Raw genomic sequence first — 19,755 nt, 5'->3', positions numbered from 1 at the left:
CCATGGCGATGCTGTGGTGAGGGGAGAGGCCATGGCGGGGCTGTGGTGAGGAGAGAGGCCATGGCGATGCTGTGGTGAGGGGAGAGGCCGTGGCGGGGCTGTGGTGAGGAGAGAGGCCATGGCGATGCTGTGGTGAGGGGAGAGGCCGTGGCGGGGCTGTGGTGAGGGGAGCGGCCACTGTGTTTCTCACTCATGTGGGGCTGACACGGGCTGTGGGCCGGTGCCTCGGGGGTTTTGTGCCTGGGACTGGGGAGAAGCGCTGGCGGGTGAAGCCGCTTCGAGCCGCGGCCGCCGCCGGGACCGAGCCGTGGGTCTCCGGGCAGCGTCACGTCGCTTCCGCCGCGCCGCGTCTCTTCCGGCTGGCGGCCGCGTCTCTTCCGGCCGGCGGCCGCGTCTCTTCCGGCCGGCGGCCGCGCCTCTTCCGGCCGGCGGCCGCGTCTCTTCCGGCTCGCTGCCGCCATGGCCGCCGGGCGCCGCGTCTGCGTGTTCCCGTCGCCGCGGGAGCTGGGCCCGGCCCTGGCGCGGCTCGTGGCCGAGGAGGCGGCGGCGGCCACGGCGGGAGGCGGCCGCTTCACGCTGGGGTTGTCCGGAGGGAGCCTGGTGCAGATCCTCGCGCGGGACCTCCCCGCGGCCGCGGCCGCCGCCGCCCCGTCGCGCTGGCTCCTGGCCCTGTGCGACGAGCGGCTGGTGCCGGCCGAGCACCCGGAGAGCAGCGGCGGCGCCTACGCGGTGAGCAGCGGCGGGGCCGCGGGGAGGCTCCGCGCCGCGCCGCGCTGACCGCGGCTCCCCTTAGGCCCAGCTGCTGCCGCGCCTGCCCGGCCCCGGCCCCGCGCTGCTCCGCGTCGCGCCCGCGCTGCCGCCCGCCGCCGCCGCCGCCGACTACGAGCAACAGCTCCGGCAGGTACCGGCGCGGAGGGGGGCGGGAGGAGCCCCGGGGAGGGCGAAGCCGCGGCTGTGTCCCCGCCCCGCCGCCAGCTGCCGGCTCTCCGCAGGCGTTCCCGGGGCAGGACGTGCCGGTGTTTGACCTGCTGCTGCTGGGGCTCGGGCCCGACGGACACACGTGCTCGCTGTTCCCCGGGCACCCGGCGCTGCAGGTGGGCTCCCGGGGCTGCCCTCGGCCCCGGTGACAGGGCTGGCTCGGGCAGGCGGGTCCTGGCTTGGCAAACTGGAGGTAAAACCGGCCCTGTGGGGAGGAGGAAGGACGCTGCAAAGCCACCTCCTCCTGCTTGTTCCTCTCCGATCCCTCCTGATTTTGAGGGGGCACGCAAGCACTGAGGACCCCTCCCCCCCAGCAGCCCCTGCTTGGGCTGCTTCAGAGCTTTTCTCCTCTCTTTACGTCCCTTTGTGCCTTTTCTCCCCCTCTCCCAGGAGACAGAGAAGCTGGTGGTGGCCGTGACGGACTCTCCGAAGCCGCCGCCGCAGCGCGTGACGCTGACGCTGCCCGTGCTCAACGCCGCGCGCGCCGTGGCCGTCGTGGCCACGGGACAGGCCAAGGGCCCCGTCCTCAAGGTCTGGACACCGACACCCAGAGCTCTCCTGGGGGCAAGGGGGCGGAGATGAGCCCTTCCCGGGGTGTTTGCACGGTTCCCTCTGTCCCCACAGCGCATCCTGGAGGGGGAGGAGGACGAGCCGCTGCCCGCGGCGCGTGTGCGGCCGCGCTCGGGCCGGCTGCTGTGGCTGCTGGATGAGGCGGCTGCACAGGGGCTCAGCATCCCCCTGGAGAGGCAGGATGGCTCCTAGGGCTGGCTGCTGCCTGCAGGGTGTGGCCACTGCCCCTGGGATGTGGCCAGTGCCTGCAGGATGTGGCCACTGCCCCGGCCCTGTGAGCGGAGCCACGTCGTAGCAGTCGCCTGTAGCACAAAAACTCTCCTTTTTAACCTTTTCCACCCTCTTTTCTGGACCAAATGGGGCTTTTCTGGGCAGGACCCACCCTGGAGCCTCCCCCTGCTCCCAGGGCCTTGGGGAGGGGGCTGTGGGGTATTAAACAGTTGCATTCCAGCTCCTCTGTCCCTGCTGCTTCTCCCCCCTCGTTCTGTGACCCAGGGACTGGGGGAGGAGCTGCAGGATCCTGGGGGGACACTTTTGGCCCTTTCCTACCTGTTTTTTCCCATTCTCCCCCCAATTCAACCTGCCTCAGGGATCTGATTGGTTCCCACTGTCACCTTCCTGAGGGCTCAGGTGGGTTCTAGGGAAGGAGCAGCCTTGGTTTTGGGGAGACTGAGGCAGAAAACACTCCTGCCGGGCTCTGGGCACACTCCCAACCTCGCTGTGTCCCTCTTGGGAGTGAGGGAGGAGCTGGAATCCGGAGCTCGGGTGTTTGAAGCCGCAGCAGCAGCTGCAGAGGAGCTTTGCCAGCGCCCCAAGCTCCGTCCCCAGCAGCTCCAGCAGCGCAGGATCGGTGCTGCCGGGGCTGGGAGCTGCCGGGAGCGACTGAAACGGGGCAAAATACACGGGATTTGGGTCTTGTCTGTCTGCTGCAGACGGGGGGAGAAGGGAGGGGGTTGGCTGGGGGCAGGGGGAGTGTTTGTGCGCCACAAACGCTTCCGGGGCTTTGGCCCTTTGTTGCTTCAAAACAAACCCCAGTGCGCTGGATCCGTCCCTCGAGGGGGGACGGGGAGGGCCCCGGGGTTGGTTTGGCCTGAAAAGAGGGATTTCTGCCCCAAAAGAGCTGCGGCAGCCCCGGGCTCAGGCCGGGACCGTGATGGGGTGTCTGCTGGGACAGGGACCCCCCCAGCCCTGGGCAGCCTGACCCTCCCCCGCCGTTTCCTCTCGTCCCATCGCTGGGGACACGAGATCCCGTCCCGTCGGGGCTCTGGGTGGGGGGATCACGCCTCCCCTCAGCCCCCCCGCCCAGGCTGAGCCCCCTCCCCACTCCCGTGGGGGCTCCGACCCTTCGTGGCTCGTCCCCGCTGGCTTCGGGCTGCGCCCATTGTGGGTGGGGGGTGGGTGGGGGGTGGGGCGGGCTCTCGGTTTTGAGGCGAAATGCGCTGAAACAAGCGGGTTTTAGTTCTCGGGCTCGCCACAGAAAAGCTCAGTTTCACCGGCCAAACCGCAGCCGCGCCGAAAACATCGCCCAGCGCCCCCTCCCCACGCCCCCCAGCCCGTCCCCACCGCGCTCCCCCGCTTTGTCCGTTTTCTGCCGGTTTTGACCCTCCCCCCGCTCCTCCCGGAGCCCCCCGAAGGGTCCCCCCCGCCCCCCCGGGTGATGTCAGCGCCGGGTGATTTTCCATCGGCCGAAGTGGGGGGGGGAAAGGGGGGATTTGGGTTGAAAACTGCCGGAAAAGGGAGAGTTGGTGAAGGGGAAAAACGGCTGAAAGTGGAATCGGGGAGGTGAAAACGCTGCAAACGGTGAAACACGCCGAGGGTGGGATGTTGGGCGTGAAAATGACAGTTTAGGGCAAAAGCAGGGATAAAAGTGAAAGTCGGAAGGGAAAATAGATGGCAGTGACGCCCCCAGCCCCCTGTGACACCCCCAGCCCCCTGTGAGCCCCCCAGCCCCCTGTGAGCCCCCTGTGACCCCCCAGTCCCCTGTGAGCCCCCCAGCCCCCTGTGAGCCCCCTGTGACCCCCCAGTCCCCTGTGAGCCCCTCAGCCCCCTGTGATCCCCCCCAGTCCCCTGTGAGCCCCCAGCCCCCTGTGAGCCCCCAGCCCCCTGTGACACCCCCAGCCCCCTGTGACCCTCCCAGCCCCCTGTGAGCCCTCAGCCCCCTGTGACACCCCCAGCCCCCTGTGAGCCCCCAGCCCCCTGTGACACCCCCAGCCCCCTGTGAGCCCTCAGCCCCTCTGTGACACCCCCAGCGACCCCCGGGGAGGACACACAGCGCCCGGGACGGGGTCGGGGTCCCGGCGTGGGGGGTCCCGGGAAGAAGGTTGGAAACGTCGGGAAGGAAAGAGCCGGGTGGGGGGCACCGGGGGGGGGCTCCGAGGGACACGGAGGTTTGGGGCGAGGGAAAGGGATCCGGGGCTGGGGGAGGGGAGGGAGCGGCCGGGACGGGGCGGTCGCGGGGGGGTTCGGGGAGGGGGCGGAGGCGGAGCCGCGCGGGGCTCAGGATGGCGGCGGCTCGGCCGTGGCGGCCGCTGCTGCTGCTGCTGGCGCTGGCGCCCGGGCCGCTGCCGGTGAGCGGATACTTCCCCGAGGAGCGCTGGAGCCCGGAGTCGCCGCTGCGGCCGCCGCGCGTGGTCGTGGCCATCGTGGCTCGGAACGCGGCGCACGCGCTGCCCGTGACGCTGGGAGCGCTGGAGCGGCTGCGGCACCCCAAGGAGCGCACGGCGCTGTGGTGGGCGCGGGGGCACGCGTGGGAACGGGGCATGGGGCGGGGGGACACGCGTGGGAACGGGGCATGGGGCGGGGGCACGCGTGGGAGCGGCTGCGGCACCCCAAGGAGCGCACGGCGCTGTGGTGGGCGCGGGGACACGCGTGGGAACGGGGCATGGGGGGGGACACGCGTGGGAGCGGGGCATGGGGCGGGGGACACGCGTGGGAGCGGCTGCGGCACCCCAAGGAGCGCACGGCGCTGTGGTGGGCGCGGGGACACGCGTGGGAACGGGGCATGGGGCGGGGACACGCGTGGGAGCGGGGCATGGGGCGGGGGGACACGCGTGGGAACGGGGCATGGGGCGGGGAGACACGCGTGGGAATGGGGCAGGGAGTGCTCATCAGCTGACACTTTGGCGGGGACTCGCGTGGGAAAGGGGGGACACCCCACTGGACGGTGCCCTGGGGGGGGGACACGCGTGGGTATGGGGAGGGGGCGCTGAGGCGGGCGCTGGCCGGGGCCGTGCAGGGTGGCCGTGGACCACAGCGTGGACAACACGACGGCGCTGCTGCGGGAGTGGCTGGTGCGGGTGCAGGGGCTCTACCACCGCGTGGAGTGGAGACCCCTGGAGGAGCCGCGGTGAGTGGGGACGGGGGTGTCACCCGGGGGGCTGCGGGTCCCCAAGACTCAGAGGGGAGAGTGTCTGTGGGACCTCGACACGAAGGGGGATCCTCGAGGGCAGGTTTGGGGGGGACCCTGTGGGTGCCCAGGCTCAGGGAGAGCCGTGGGGTGCCCAGGGGTGGGTGGGGGGTGTCCCTGAGAGCTGGGGGTGCCCATTTGGTTTTGGGGGGGGGCTTCCTCATGGTGCCCAAGTTTGGGGGTCTCCAGGTTCATTGGGAGCCCCGTGGGCCGTGGGTGCCCCGTCTGTGGGTCACCACGGGGCGGGTGGGTGCTGGGTTTGGTCAGTTCAGGCAGGGGGGCAGCACAGATCCCCCTCCCCACCCCGTCAGGTCGTACCCCGGCGAGGAGGGTCCCAAACACTGGACCCCGTCGCGCTACGAGCACGTGATGAAGCTGCGTCAGGCGGCGCTGGAGTCTGCCCGAGCCATGTGGGCTGACTACCTGCTGGTACGGGCAGCCGGCGCCGGGCTGGGGGGCACGGGGGGCACACGGGGGGCACGTGGGGGACAGCCCAGCCCCGGGCTGGGGGGCACGGGGGGCACACGGGGGGCACATGGGGGACAGCCCAGCCCCTGGCTGGGGGGCACACGAGGGGACATGGGGGGACAGCCTGGCCCTGGACTGGGGGACATGGGGGGACACAGAGGGACATCCTGGTCCTGAGCTGGGGGGCACACAGGGGGACAGCCCAGCCTCAGACTGAGGGGCACAGGGTGGCACATGAGGGGACATCCCAGCCATGGCCTGGGGGACACGGGGGGACAGCCCAGCCCCGGGCTGGGAGCACACAGGAGGACATGGGGGGCACAGAGGGGAACATCTCAGCCCTGGGCTGGGGGTCACATGGGGGCACACGGGGGGACATCCCACCCCCAGCTGGGGGGCACAGCCCGGCCCATCCCGGCCCCGCCAGCGCCTGACTCAGCCCGGCCGGGGTCTCGCTGCCGTCCCACAGTTCCTGGACGCCGACAACGTCCTGACCAACCCCGACACGCTGCAGCTGCTGATGGCAGAGAACAGGACGGTGGTGGCGCCGATGCTGGACTCGCGCGCCGCCTACTCCAACTTCTGGTGCGGGATGACGGCGCAGGTGGGCACCGGCTCCCCCCTCCTCGGGGTGCCGAGTCCCCCCTGGCACCGTGGCGTCCCCCCTCGGCCCCTGGCGCTGCTCAGGCTGCCCCCGCCCCTGCCAGGGCTACTACCGGCGGACGCCAGCCTACCTGCCCATCCGCAAGCGCGAGCGCCGCGGCTGCTTCGCCGTGCCCATGGTCCATTCCACCTTCCTGCTGGACCTGCGCAAAGAGGCCTCGCGGCAGCTCGCCTTCTACCCCCCGCACCCCGACTACACCTGGGCCTTCGACGACATCATCGTCTTCGCCTTCTCCTGCCGGCAGGCGGGTGAGCGTGGTGGTGGGCTGGGTGTGGGTTGGTGTTGGGTTTGGGTCAATGTTGGGTTGAGTTTGGACTGGTGTTGGGTTTGGGTTTGGGTCAATGTTGGGTTGGTGTTGGTTTTGGGCTGATTTGGGTTGGGTTTGGATTGGTGTTGGGTTTGGGTTGATGTTGGGTTGTGTTTGGGTTAATGTTGGGTTGGTTTTGTGTTGATGTTGGATTGGTTTTGGGTTACTGTTGGGTTCAGTTGGTTTTAGGTTGGTGTTGGGTTGGATGGTTTTTGGTTGGGTTGGTTTTGGGTTGCTGTTGGGTCAATGTTGGGTTGGTTTTGTGTTGCTGTTGGGTTGCTGTTGGGTTGTTTTTGGGCTGCTGTTGCCCTGGCCCCATCCCAAGCATCCCCATGCTGCCTCAGGGGTGCAGATGTTCGTCAGCAACCGCGAGCCGTTCGGGTTCCTGCCGGTGCCGCTGCGCTCGCACGGCTCCCTGCGCGACGAGGCCGACAGCTTCCTGCACGTGCAGCTGGAGATCATGGGTGAGGCACGAGGGCCTGGCCCTGCCCCGGGACACCCCCCGCACCCACCAGCGCCCACAACCCCCCGCTCCCTCCCCCAGTGAAGAACCCGCCGGCAGAGCCGTCCCCGCACGTGTGGGTCCCCCCAAAGGTCCCCGACAAGATGGGCTTCGACGAGGTGAGGCCGGGGCTGAACGGGGTGGGGGGGGAGGGGGTTTTTTTCCAGTTTCCTCACAATTTTAGGGTTTATTTCCCCTTTCAGTCTGAATCTTGGGGCTGGTTTCACTTTTGTTCTGCAATTTAGAGCTTTGTTTGTCCCTTTTCTTTGGATTTTGGGGCTTTTTTCCCCTTTTAATCCCAACTTTGCAGCATTTTCCCTTTTCCTCTGAATTTTGGTGGGTTTTTTCCTCTTTCTTCTGAAGTTTAGGTGCTTTTCCCCCCTTTTCTTTGTATTTTTATGGGTTCTGCTCCATTTTCTTATGAATTCTCATCTTCTTTCCCCTTTTCATCTGCATCTTGGCTTCCCCCACCTGGATTTTGTCTTTTTACCCCCTTTTTTTCCACTTTCCTGTGTTTTTTTTCCCCTCCTCTGTGGATTTTGCCTTTTTCCCCTCCTGTTTTGATGTGGGGGAGGGTTTTTTTCCCCCTTCTCTCTGCACTTCCTCCCTTTGCACCCAGGTTTTCCTGATCAACCTGAAGCGCCGCGCCGAGCGCCGGGAGCGGATGCTGCGCTCGCTGCACGAGCAGGAGATCGCCTGCAAGCTGGTGGAGGCCGTGGATGGAAAGTGGGTGCTGGGGATGGGTTGTGGGGAGCTCAGGGCGTTTCTGGGGGGAGCCTCTCGGTGGCTGACGTGGCTGCTTTGCAGGGCCATGAACAGGAGCGAGGTGGAAGCTCTGGGCATCCGGATGCTGCCGGGGTACCGGGACCCGTATCACGGGCGGCCGCTGACCCGGGGGGAGGTCGGCTGCTTCCTCAGCCACTACCGTGTCTGGCAGGAGGTGAGGGGCCGAGTCCCCAGCCCCAGGGGGAAATGAGCCCCAAATCCTGAGCAGACAAGTCCCAAGTCAGAGCCAGGGGGTTGTTTGGGGGTGGGGACGAGCCCCTGGAGCTGCTGGAGCCCAGCTCTGAGCCCTCACCCAGCCCTCTTTTCCCTCTGTTCTCCACCAGAACCCCCCTTTATTCAATTATCTGCACCAAAACCCCACTTTTTCCCTTAAAACCACACTTCTTTTCCCCCCTCAAAGCTCCACCCAAACCCCGTTTTCCCCTTCGGTCCCCTCAGCCAGGGGATGGATGGAGCCCTGGAACCGATCAGGATCCCGAGTGCCCAGGCTGAGAGGGGGAAGGGGGGAACAATTCCCCCAACCCCGGGGGGCTTTGGGGGCCCGGGGGGGTCTGTGGGTCAGGTCCTGCGTGTGGGGGCTGGGCAGACCCGTGGGGGTCCCCGTCCCTGCAGATCGTCGCGAGGGGCTTGGCCAAGTCCGTGGTGTTCGAGGACGATTTGCGCTTCGAGATCTTCTTCAAGCGGCGCCTCATGAACCTGATGGAGGATCTGGAGGCCGAGGGGCTGCCCTGGGACCTGATGTGAGGGCTGGGGGTCAGGGCTGGGGGTGCTGGGGGCTGGGGTCCCAGGGCTGTCTGGTGGTCCCAGGGCCATTGTTTGGTGGTCCCAGGGCTGTTTGGGGGTCCCAGGGCCATTTGGGGGTCCCAGGGTCGTTCGGTGGTCCCAGGGCCGTTTGGGGGTCCCAGGGCCGTTGGGGGGTCCCAGGGTCGTTGGGTGGTCCCAGGGCCGTTGGGGGGTCCCAGGACTGTTTGGGGGTCCCAGGGTCGTTGGGTGGTCCCAGGGCCGTTGGGGGGGTCCCAGGGCCGTTGGGGGGGTCCCAGGGCCGTTGGGGGGGTCCCAGAGCCATTCGGGGGTCCCAGGGCCATTGGGGGGTCCCAGGGCCGTTTGGTGGTCCCAGGACTGTTTGGGGGTCCCAGGGCCGTTTGGGGGTCCCAGGGTCGTTTGGGGGTCCCAGGACTGTTTGGGGGTCCCAGGGCCATTCGGGGGTCCCAGGGCTGTTTGGGGGTCCCAGGGCCGTTGGGGGGTCCCAGGGCCGTTGGGGGGTCCCGGAGCTGTTTGGGGGGGTCCCAGAGCCGTTTGGGGGGGTCCCAGGGCCGTTGGGGGGTCCCAGGGCTGTTGGGGGGTCCCAGGGCCGTTCGGTGGTCCCAGGGCCGTTGGGGGGGTCCCAGGGCCGTTCGGGGGTCCCAGGACTGTTTGGGGGTCCCAGGGCCGTTGGGGGGTCCCAGGGCCATTTGGGGGGTCCCAGGGCCGTTGGGGGGGTCCCAGGGCCGTTCGGGGGTCCCAGGGCCGTTCGTGGCCGTGCTGACGAGCCGTCCCTGGGCGCAGCTACATCGGGAGGAAGCGGATGCAGGTGGAGAGGCCCGAGAAGGCCGTGGCCGGCGTGAGGAACCTGGTGGAAGCCGACTACTCGTACTGGACCCTGGGCTACGTGCTGTCCCTGCGCGGCGCGCGGCGGCTGCTGGCGGCTCGGCCCCTCGGCAAGATGCTGCCGGTCGACGAGTTCCTGCCCGTCATGTTCGACAAGCACCCGCTGTGAGCGCGGCTGGGGGGCTGCGGGGGGCTGCGGGCAGCTGCGGGGGGCTGCGGGGGGCTGCGGGGGCTGCGGGGGGCTGCGGGGGGCTGCGGGGGGCTGTGGGGGGCTGCGGGGGGCTGTGGGGGGCTGTGGGGGGCTGAGGGGGGCTGTGGGGGCTGCGGGGGGCTGGGGGGGGCTGCGGGGGCTGCGGGGGGCTGTGGGGGCTGCGGGGGCTGGGGGGGGCTGGGGGTCCCCTGGGCAGCGGTTCTGTGGGTTCTGGTTCCCCTCAGACCCCAATTCGTGGCCTTTCTGTGTCCTCCTGGAGACGTTTTTCCCCAGACACTGTTGGGATCCGTTTCTTGGGGCCATTTTCCCTCCCACATCCCCTTTTGCTGCATTTTCTCTCCCAAACCCCCTTTTTCCTGTGTTTTCCCACCTCCTTTGTCCCATTTTCCTTCCCAAACCCCTTTTCCCTCCATTCTCTCCTCCTCTCACTCTCATTTTCCCTTTCTAACCTCATTGTCCCTCTCCAAACCCCCTTTTTTCCTTCCCAATTTCCCCGTTCTTGCACTTTCTCACCCGTTTTGGCCCCATTTCCTCTCCCACCCCCCCTTTTCCCTGCCTTCTCTCACCTCCCTCGCCCGGTTTCTGTCCCCGTTCGCCCTCTCTCCCCAGCGCTGCCTACATGCGGCACTTCTCCCCGCGGGACCTCGTGGCGTTCTCGGCGGAGCCGCTGCTCGTGTTCCCGACGCACTACACGGGGGACTCCGGCTACGTGAGCGACACGGAGCCGCCGCTGCCGTGGGACGGGGGCGACGCGGCCCCAGCCCCCGCCGGGGGTCCCGCTCCGTGGCCGGGGGGCTCGGGGAAGGCGGCGGAGCAGGAGGAGCTGCGGCGGGAGGCGCGAAACGCCGACGTGCTGCAGTCGGCGCTGGACCGAGCGGCGCGGGACGAGCTCTGACGGGGCTGGGGGGGTTTGGGGGGGTCAGGGGAGGTTTTGGGGGGGGTTTTGGGGGGGCCACACGCACCCGAGACTCTTAAATCTAAAATTCTATTTTTATTTCTGGGTCTGGAGCCGATTGGCAGCGTCCGACCCCCCCCCAGCCTCCCCATCACCCCCAACCCCACCAGCCCCCTCCCATCACCCCCCAACACCCCCCCAGCCCCTCTCATCACCCCCCAGCCCCCCACCGCCACGGGACCCCCGGCTCAGTCACAGCATTTTGGGGAGGGGGCTCTGTGTGTGTGTGTGAGAGACCCCCCCACCCATCCCATCCCACCCCTCCCCAGCAATGCCCCCACAGGGTGGGGGTCTGTGGTCCCTTGAGGTCTTGGCAGCTCCCTTGGGGAAGGGGTGACCCAGAGACCCTCCCCCAGGATTTGGGGAACCCCCCCAGGAGGAAATAGAGGCACAGGGGCTGAAGCAAATCCCCATGGGGGGGGGGGGTCTGTTTTCACAGAGGGGGTCTCGTGGGGGTCAGAGCTTGTTGTGGGGCAGGGGGCCGGTCCCGGGGGGTCAGAGCTCGTCGTGCTCGTCGTGGGGCGGGGGGCTGCGGCACACAGCCGGGGTCACCAGCTCCATCAGGTACTCGCAGCGACTCGGCTCCGTCGTGGCCGTCACGGCCGTGTCGGTGCCACAGCTCAGCGTCACCTGGGGAGGGGGCACCGGGGGGGGGAGGGCATGGGCTGGGGGGAGGGGGCTGTGGCCACCTCCGAGGGGCTGTGGTAGCCCCCCACTCACCCCCCTCCCCCTCCAGGGCCTGCAGGACCCTCCCTTCGCCGTGGTGGCCACCCCCCACTGTGGTGGCCAGTTCCCAGGGCCCACGGGCCGCCCCCTCGCCTGCAGCCCCCTCCCCACCCCCCGCAGCCCCCCACTCACGGTGGTAGCCCGGTTGGGCCCCTGCCAGCAGCCCGTCCCGTGCTCGTACTTCATGGCGCTGAAGCGATCGTGCTCGGGCCCAGCCCAGGACCCCCAAGTCCTGCAGTGGGGGACACAGTGAGGGGGGGGGACACACACACACAGGGGGGGCCCAGGAGGGGCCTGAGGGGGGTCCCGGGGGTCTCACCCCAGGTTGGTCTCGGCGCCGCCGTTGCGGGGTTTCTGGGAGACGCGTTTGAAGGGACACAGGCGGTAGATGTACCTGGGGGAGGGGGCGGTCACAGGCGGGGGGGGCACGGGGGGCCCCCAAACCCCCTCCATGTCCCCTCCACCCCCCTGAGAAGCCCCCTTTTCCCCTGAGCCCCCCATATCTCCATACACCCCCCCACACACCCAGAAAACCCTTCCAGGACCCCCACAAGTCTCCCTAAATACTCCCCCTCCCCACCAGGCGCCCCGCGAGCCGTGCCCCCCCCCAGCCGTGCCCCCCCCCCAGCCGTGCCCCCCCCCAAGCCGTGCCCCCCCCTCACTCGCTGGTCTCCAGCTCGTAGCAGTTGTTGTACAAGTAGGAAAACTCCTGCTGGGGCCCGAAATCCAGCGCCAGCTCCTGCTCCAGGGCCCTGGGGAGGGGGCAGAGGGGAGGTCTCAGGGTGGGAGGGGGCAGAGGGGGGGGGGTCGCAGGGGTGGGGGGAGGGCACAGAGGAGTCTTTTTGGGGTGTCCCCCCCCACACCTGATGGACTCCTCACTCTCCTTCAGAGCTCTCTCGGCTTCCTCCAGCTCCTCACGCGCTCGCTGGGCAGCTGGGGGGGGGCAAACGGGGGTGAGACCTCCCCAAAACCATGAGTATCTCCACACAGAGACCCCTGATCCCCCTCCCAGTAATCCCACCTCCCCAAAACCCCCCTGTACGCCCCCAGACTCCCCCGTACCGTCGACCAGGGCCTGAGTGGGGGGGTCGAAAGGTGGCTCCTCGGGGGACTCCTCGGGCCCCTTCTCCTCAGGGGGGTGCTGGGGGGGCACCTTCAGCTCCTCCTCAGGCCCTTCATCATCCTCCTCCTCCTCTTCCTCCTCCTCCTCTTCCTCCTCCTCCTCAGGGGGAGTCTCCTCCACTGGGGGCTCAGGGGACGGCGGGGGGGGCTCAGCCTGGCCCTGCACATGATGGGAGGAGGCAGAGGGGGTGTCAGGCCCATCCCCGTCCCCCCCTGTGCCTCAGTTTCCCCACAGACCGGCTCAAATCTGGTGGGGGGGCAGCAACAGTCCCCTCAACCCCTGGGACCCCCAAAAAGACTCAGAACCGCCCCAAATCCGACCTCCCCCCCAACAACCTGCGTGCGGTAGCGCTCGCGGACGGTGGCCCAGAGCTGGTCACGGAACGTGGCCACATCCACGGGCAGCAGCTCCTGGAGAGGGGGGGAAGAGGTGGGGGTGGGCCCAGGCCCAGGGGGACATTTGGGGGAGTCCTGGGGGGTTTTGGGGGGGGTTCCCACCTGCACTTTGTCCTCAGGGTCGGTCCCGTCGGTGTCGGCCCCGAGGCGGCTGTGCAGCTCCTCTGCCGTCAGTCTGCGGGGTGGGGGGGTTAAGGGGGGCTTTGGGGGTGAGTTCAGGGGAGGGGGAGCAGGTCTGAATACCCCCAGACCCCCCTCAGACCCCCCCATTCACCTCCCATCGCCGTCCGTGTCCATCTCTGCAAACGCCTCCTCGGCCCGGGACGCCTCCGCTGCCGCCGCGGCCGCCGCGCGCTGGGCTGGGGGGACACGGGCTCAGGGGGGGGACACAGGCTCAGGGGGGACACTGGACCCCCACACACACCCCCCCAGACCCCCGGGAGCCAGGGCAGGGGCTCGTTACCCTCCCAGTGCTGCCGATGCTGCTCCTTGGCCGCCCGCTCGGGGCCCTCGGCCGCGTCCTTGGCTGCTCGTGCGGCCGCCACGCGCTGCTCCAGCCCCTGGCGCGTCTCCTGCAGCCCCTGCAGCTGCACCTGGGGGGGGGTCAGCGCTGGGAGCCCCCTGGGACCCCCCACACCCCCCCTGGGACCCCCACACACCCCCTGGGACCCCCACACAGCCCCCTGGGACCCTCACACACCCCCTGGGACCCCCACACGCCCCCTGGGACCCCCACACAGCCCCCTGGGACCCTCACACACCCCCTGGGACCCCCACACACCCCCTGGGACCCCCACTCACCCCCCTGGGACCCCCACACAGCCCCCTGGGACCCCCACTGTGCCTCCTGCAGCCCCTGCAGCTGCACCTGGGGGGGGTCAGCGCTGGGAGCCCCCTGGGACCCCCACACAGCCCCTGGGACCCCCACACAGCCCCCTGGGACCCCCACACACCCCCTGGACCCCCACACAGCCCCCTGGGACCCCCACACACCCCCTGGGACCCCCCCACACCCCTGGGACCTCCACACACCCCCCTGAGGCCCCCACACACCCCCTGGGACCCCCCCCCACACACCTGGGACCCCTACACACACCCCCAGGATCCCCCACACCCCTCCCCGGGAACCCCACAGCCCCCCATGACCCCGCCGCACCTGCTTGTGCTGCCGCCCAGCGGCCGCCTCCTGCACCAGCCGCTCCCGCAGCAGCGCCCCCTCGCGGGCCACCGCAGCCTTGCGCTCCCGCGCCTCGCGCTCGTGCCGGCCCCGCTCCCTGCGGCACCCCAGAGACCCCTGAGCTCCCTGCGGCACCCCAGAGACCCCCTGAGCTCCCTGAGGCACCCCAGAGACCCCCGAGACCCCCCTGAGCTCCCTGCGGCACCCCCAAGACCCCCAGAGACCCCCCTGAGCTCCCAGAGACCCCCCTGAGCTCCCTGAGGCACCCCCAGGGCGGGACAATGACCCCCATGAGCCCCCCTGATGCCCCCGAACCCTCCCCAAGCCTCCCCCAGTCTCTCCCAGTGCCCCCCAGTCCCCTCCCAGTGCCCCTCAGTGCCTCCCAGTCCCCCCCAGTGCCCCAGCCGTGTCTCACTCGCAGGTGTTGTTGCACTGGGCGTCGCTGTCGTACTCGTCAGTGGCGTCGCAGCAGTCTGGGGGGTGCCCATGTGGGAATCAGCCGCGTGGAGACCCCAGAGACCCCTCCCCAAACCCCCCCCAGCCCCTCAAACCCCAGAGACCCCCCCCCTAAACCCCCTCCAGCCCCCCCAAAACCCCAGAGACCCCTCCCCAGACCCTCTCCAGCCCCCCCAAAACCTCAGAGACCCCTCCCCAGACCCCAGAGACCCCTCCCCAAACCCCCTCCTGCCCCCCAAACCCCCTCCAGCCCCCCCAAAACCTCAGAGACCCCTCCCCAGACCCCAGAGACCCCTCCCCAAACCCCCTCCAGCCCCCCAACCCCAGAGACTCCTCCCCAAACCCCCTCCAGCCCCCCAAACCTCAGAGACCCCTCCCCAAACCCAGAGACCCCTCCCCCCGCCCCCTGCCCACCGCAGACGCCATCATTGACGTGAGCCGAGGGGATGCTGCGGGGCCGGAACCGGCGTTGGCGCAGTGGAAGCGGCCGTTGGGACACGCTGCCGTCCCTGGGGGGGAACACACACACGGGTGGGGGGCTCAGAGGGGGGCAGTGGGGGGTCTGGGGGGGGTCCCAGGCCCGGGGGGACTCACCGGGCTCGTCGGAGCCGTCGGCGCAGTCGCAATAGTCGTCGTTGACCCAGGCGAAGGCCACGGTGGCCGAACCGTCCAGGCACGTGAAGGGCTTGAGGGGTCGTAGAAGTGGAGCTCTGGGGGAGGGGCAAATCGGGGAGGGGAGCCCCAAGACGGGGAGGGGGGATCCACATGGGGGTTGGAGGGGGACCTGCATTAGGGGGTGGTTCCATATGGGGGGGTCACCGGTGGGAGGGGATATAGGTGGTCCTGGGGGAGGTCCCAGATGGGGACTGGGGGGTCCAGGTTGGGATTGAGGGTCCCAGATGAGAATTGGGGGGTCTCAGATGAGGATTTGGGGATCCCAGATGAGGACTGGGGGGGTTCAGGTTGGGACTGGGGGGTCCCACATGAGGACTGAGGGTCCCAGATGAGGATTGGGGGTCCCAGATGGGGATTGAGGGGTCCAAATTAGGATTGAGGGTCCCAGATGAGGATTGGGGGGTCCCAGATGGGGACTGGGGGGTCCTGAGTGTGTGTCGTGTGTGCAGTGTGTGTGGTGGGCAGGGGGGCAGGTTGCAGGGGGTGTGTGTCTCTGTGTGTGGGGGGCTGTGGGGGGTGTGTGTGTCCCACTCACGGGCCAGGGCGACGCCGCGCGGGCGCGAGACCCCCAGGGCAGCGGCTCCACGGAGCAGCAGCGGCAGCAGCAGCAGCAGCAGCATCACGGCGGGGTCAGTGAGCTCAGCAGCGTCTGCATGGCCCCCACAGTCGCTACAGACCCCCACAGACCCCCCACAGCCCCTGCACGGCCCCACAGCTGCTAGAGACCCCCACAGACACCCCCACAGCCCCCCCCCAGATCCCCCCACAGCCTCTGCACGGCCCCACAGCTGCTAGAGACCCCCAGAACTCCCCCACAGACACCCCAACCCCCCCACAGCCCCCTAGAGACCCCCTGGAGCGCCCCACAGCCCTCCGGGACCTCCCTGAGCCCCCCACAGCCCGCTCCAGCCCCCTGGGACCCCTCTGCCCCTCCCCGAGTCTCTCCCGATCCCCGGGACGGCGCTCGGGACGCTTCGGAGATGCCCCAGGGGGCCTCTTTACACCCCGGAATCCCCCCAGGGCCCCCCCGAGCGTCGCCCCGTTTACCGAGGTGCGTCCGCGCGCGCCCGGTTCCAGGTTCACGCCCCGGAAGCGGAAACGCGGAGGAACTTCCGGTCGCTGCGGCCGCCGCCATGTTGGCCATGGCGCCGCCCGGCGGGGCGCGGGGGCCGCCATGGCGGGAGCGGCGGCGCAGCCAATCAGCGCCCGAGCGTCCCGTTGCCGCGGCAACGGCGGGCCGGAGTCACGTGGCGCCGGGGCAGCGCGTGCAGAGGGCGGTTGTGTCCCAGAGACCCCCCAGAAGCGCGAGGACAGGGGAGGGACCCCCCGACGCCCCCGGGAAGGGGCAGCGACATGGCGGCGTCTCCCCGCGTCCCCCGGCCAGCAGCAGCGCGGGGCCACGGCCGGGAGCCAGGTGCGGGGGGGGACGCGGGCGGTGCCGGGGGGGGCGGGGAGCCGGGGGGCGCTGACACCCTGTGTCCCCCCACAGCGGACCCGCCGGGGCAGTGGCTGCGGGCCCAGCACCGGCAGCTGCAGCGGGACACTGGCCCAGGCCATGGCGGTGAGGCAGGGGGAGCCCCTGGGACCCCCGGCCCTCCGCGACCCACCCCTCCCGGCTCCCACAGGGTGACGCTCCATCACCCCTGACCCCTGGCGACCTCCCCTCCTGACCTCTGACCCCTTTGTGACCTCTCAGTGGCCCCTTTATGACCCCCCCGTGACCACTCAATGACCTCCTGTGACCCCTCTGTGTCCCACCCCCTCCCAGCCCCCCCAGGGTGACACTCCATCGCCCCCTGACCCCTGATGACCCCCCACGCCCCCCCCGTGACCCCCCTTGACGACCCTCCGTGACCCTTTGGCGTTGTGGTGACCCCGCAGGAGGAGGAACGCCCCCTGCTGGAGCTGCTGCAGCGCTGCCCCGAGGGCCGAGGGCTGCTGTGCCTGCGTGACCTGGGGGTGAGGGTCCCGGGAGGGGTCCCGGGGGCTTTGGGGTGGCAGATGGGGTGCCAGCGTCCCCCCCTCATCCCGTCCCCAGCGTGCCCGGGCTCTGCTCTGCGGGCGCCTGTGGCTGCGGCGGCGGCGGCTGGATGCTCTGGGACCCCCCTCAGCCCCCCTGCCACCGCTGGGGGCTGCCCCTCGCGCCCCGCCCCGGCGCCGGGACCCGCTCCAGGACCAGGTGAGTGCCTGCCCAGGACCCCCCATCCATCCGCCCCGCGCTGGGGGTGAGGCACCGTGAGCCCCGTCCCGCGTGTCACAGGCGGGGCGGCTGCGGGGCCGCGTGTGGCGCCTGCGCATGCGCACGGAGGAAGCCGAGGAGGCTGGCGGCGCTGTACCGCCGCTTGGTGGCGCACGTCCAGGTACCGCCCCCCTCGGGCACGGGGCTGGGGGGCGCGGGGTGCGGCCCCGGGGGATGGGGGCACGGGCTGAGGGGGCCCAGGGTGGGGGGTTCTGTGAGTGAGGGTCCCTGGGGTGAGAGTCCCCAGGGTGGGGGTCCTTGGGTGGGGGGTCCCAGGTTGGGGGGGTCCCAGGGTGGGAGTACCAGGGGTGGGGGTCCCTGAGGGTGGGAGTACCAGAGGTGGGGGTCCCTGAGAGTGTTGGTTCCAGGGTGGGGGGTCCCGGGGGATGGAGGGCCCGGGCTGAGTGGTCCCAAGGTGGGGGGTTCTGTGAGTGAGGGTCCCTGGGGTGACTGGGGGGTCACCAGGGGTGGAGGTCCCGGGGATGAGGGGTCCTGGGGGGGGTCCCAGGGTGGGAGTACCAGGGGTGGGGGGTCCCTCTGAGGGTGGGGGGTCCCTGGTAGTGGGGATCTCGGGTTGAAGGATCTCAGGGTGGAGGGTCCTGGGGTGAGGGTCCCGGGTGGGGGTCCCGGGCCCCAGTGCAGCGCGGCCGTGGCGCAGGACGAGGCCGAGGCCGCCCGGGGGCAGCTGCAGGTGCTGGAGGGCCGAGCTGGGCCGGCAGCGGCGGCGGCTGCGGGAGCTGCGGCAAGCACCGGCACCGGCAGCAGCGCGGGCTGCGGGGGCACCCGGCCCCCACACAGGTACGGGGGGGCACAACCGCGGAGCTGGCAAGTCCCTGTGGGGCTGGGAGGGTGTCTGTGGGGTGCCCACGGGGCAGGATGAGCATCTGTGGGGCAGGATGGGTGCGTGTGGCCCCCTCAGCGCCCACGGGTGCCCTGCAGGACGTGGGGACCCCGCGTGCAGAGGGCCGCTGAGCCCCCGGTGCTGGAGCAGGATGAGGCTGAGGAACAGGAGCCGCCGGTACGAGGGGGCTGGTGGGGCCACGGGGGGTCCTGGGGGTTCAGAGGGTAAGGAGGGGGTCAGGAGGGCCATGGGGGAGCCGTGGGGGCTCATATCCCTGACCAGGGTGGTCCCAAGCTCCCTTCTCCCCCCAGCCCACCCCCCCTCAGCAGCCCCCGGAGCCGGAGCAGAGCGCAGAGGGGCTGCCCCCCCAGCCGCCCCCCAGCTCCTCCCAGCACCCCCCCCCAGCAGCAGCGCCCAGGTGAGCCAGACCCCCGTCCCCCCACAGGGGTCCCTGTGCCCCCCCTCCTCCCCTGGGCTGGGGCAGGCAGTGGGGCAGGTCTCACACCCCACAGGGGCCCCTCTGCCCCATGCCCACCCCACGTGGGGCAGGCCGTGGGCAGGTGTCACCGTGTCCCCGCAGCGTGGGGCCCGGGCGGGGCGGCGCGGGCGCTGGCAGCCGTGGCGCGGGCGCAGGGGCTGGCGCTGGCCGAGCTGCGGCCCGAGGTGGGCGGCGCTGCGGGAGCAGCTACAGCGGCTGCGCTGCGGCCAGGGCGCCCCGCAGCAAGGGTCAGCAGGGCTGGCGGGAGGGGGGACACTGGGGGGCCCATGGAGGGGTGCGGGGGTGGGATTCCGGGGCTCAGGGCGCTTGAGGTGCCGGGGGGTGACACACACGTATGTGGGGGGCCGCCAGACCTGTGAGGCCATGGGGGGAGTTCCTGGGGGGGTCCTGTGGGGGGGGAGCCCTTGGAGCTGCTGCTGGGGGAGGGGGGCTGTGGCTCTCTGTGGGCGCTGGGATGAGGTGTGGGGGGTCCTGGGGGCTGTGTGGGGTGTCCCCAGGGTACAGGGGGGGGTGTGGGGGTCCCAGCCCGGTGGGGTGCAGGGGGTGTGGGGGTCCCAGCCCGGTGCGGTGCAGGGGGGTGTGGGGGGTCCCAGCCCGCTGGGTGTGCGGGGGTGGTGTGGGGGTCCCAGCCCGGTGCGGTGCGGGGGGGTGTGGGGGTCCCAGCCCGCTGGGGTGCGGGGGGGGTGTGGGGGTCCCAGCCCGGTGTGGTGCCGGTGCAGGGGGGTGTGGGGGTCCCAGCCCGCTGGGGTGCGGGGGGGTGTGGGGGGTCCCAGCCCGGTGTGGTGCCGGTGCAGGGGGGGTGTGGGGGTCCCAGCCCGCTGGGGTGCGGGGGGGTGTGGGGGTCCCAGCCCGATGCGGTGCCGGTGCAGGGGGGTGTGGGGGTCCCAGCCCGGTGCCGGGTGCAGGCGCGTGCCCGAGCTGCGCGAGGCCGTGGCGCGGGAGCGGCGGCGGCGCGAGGCCGCGCGCGAGGAGCTGCGCGCGGTGCGGCGGGACCTGAACAGCGCCACCGCGCGGCTGCAGATGGTCAGCGCCCGCCTGCGGAACGTGCGCCTGGTGAGGGGGGCCGCAGCGGGGCGGGGCTGTGGGGCAGGACACGGGGTCCCTGCGGGGCGGGGGCTGTGGGGCAGGACCGGGGTCCCTGCGGGGCGGGGCTGTGGGGCAGGACACGGGGTCCCTGCTGGGGCGGGGGA

The 19,755-nt window shown here is 70.5% G+C and overlaps 3 protein-coding genes across 3 annotated transcripts; 2 read left to right on the top strand and 1 right to left on the bottom strand.

The window, feature by feature from the left end:
• The first annotated feature begins 441 nt into the window (after positions 1–441).
• On the top strand, positions 442–1,998 carry PGLS (6-phosphogluconolactonase). Its single transcript, XM_062015543.1, has 5 exons — positions 442–729; positions 794–901; positions 993–1,094; positions 1,369–1,509; positions 1,603–1,998. The coding sequence occupies exons 1-5, from the start codon at positions 460–462 to the stop codon at positions 1,738–1,740; spliced, it is 759 nt and encodes a 252-aa protein (XP_061871527.1). The 5' UTR covers positions 442–459; the 3' UTR covers positions 1,741–1,998.
• A 2,039-nt stretch (positions 1,999–4,037) lies between these two features.
• On the top strand, positions 4,038–10,375 carry COLGALT1 (collagen beta(1-O)galactosyltransferase 1). Its single transcript, XM_062015411.1, has 12 exons — positions 4,038–4,276; positions 4,784–4,894; positions 5,266–5,383; positions 5,892–6,026; positions 6,130–6,334; positions 6,738–6,857; positions 6,938–7,014; positions 7,515–7,621; positions 7,703–7,835; positions 8,294–8,421; positions 9,227–9,433; positions 10,089–10,375. Exons 1-12 carry the CDS (start codon positions 4,050–4,052, stop codon positions 10,372–10,374), a joined length of 1,854 nt encoding a protein of 617 aa, XP_061871395.1. The 5' UTR covers positions 4,038–4,049; the 3' UTR covers position 10,375.
• Positions 10,376–10,665: 290 nt separating this feature from the next.
• PRKCSH (PRKCSH beta subunit of glucosidase II) lies at positions 10,666–16,136 on the bottom strand. Its single transcript, XM_062015412.1, is given in 18 exon segments — positions 10,666–11,064; positions 11,293–11,392; positions 11,480–11,554; positions 11,823–11,912; positions 12,024–12,093; positions 12,223–12,442; positions 12,619–12,693; positions 12,781–12,853; positions 12,953–13,037; positions 13,142–13,271; positions 13,835–13,952; positions 14,271–14,328; positions 14,726–14,773; positions 14,776–14,820; positions 14,906–15,001; positions 15,004–15,021; positions 15,522–15,635; positions 16,034–16,136. Coding segments are annotated over 18 exon segments (1,647 nt in total). The 5' UTR covers positions 16,131–16,136; the 3' UTR covers positions 10,666–10,929.
• Positions 16,137–19,755: the final 3,619 nt, after the last annotated feature.

The sequence above is a fragment of the Colius striatus genome, chromosome 26 (assembly GCF_028858725.1).
Source record: "Colius striatus isolate bColStr4 chromosome 26, bColStr4.1.hap1, whole genome shotgun sequence".
NCBI lineage: Eukaryota > Metazoa > Chordata > Aves > Coliiformes > Coliidae > Colius > Colius striatus.
The sequence above is the reverse complement of the archived record's forward strand: the minus strand, read 5'-3'. Positions and strand labels throughout refer to the sequence as shown.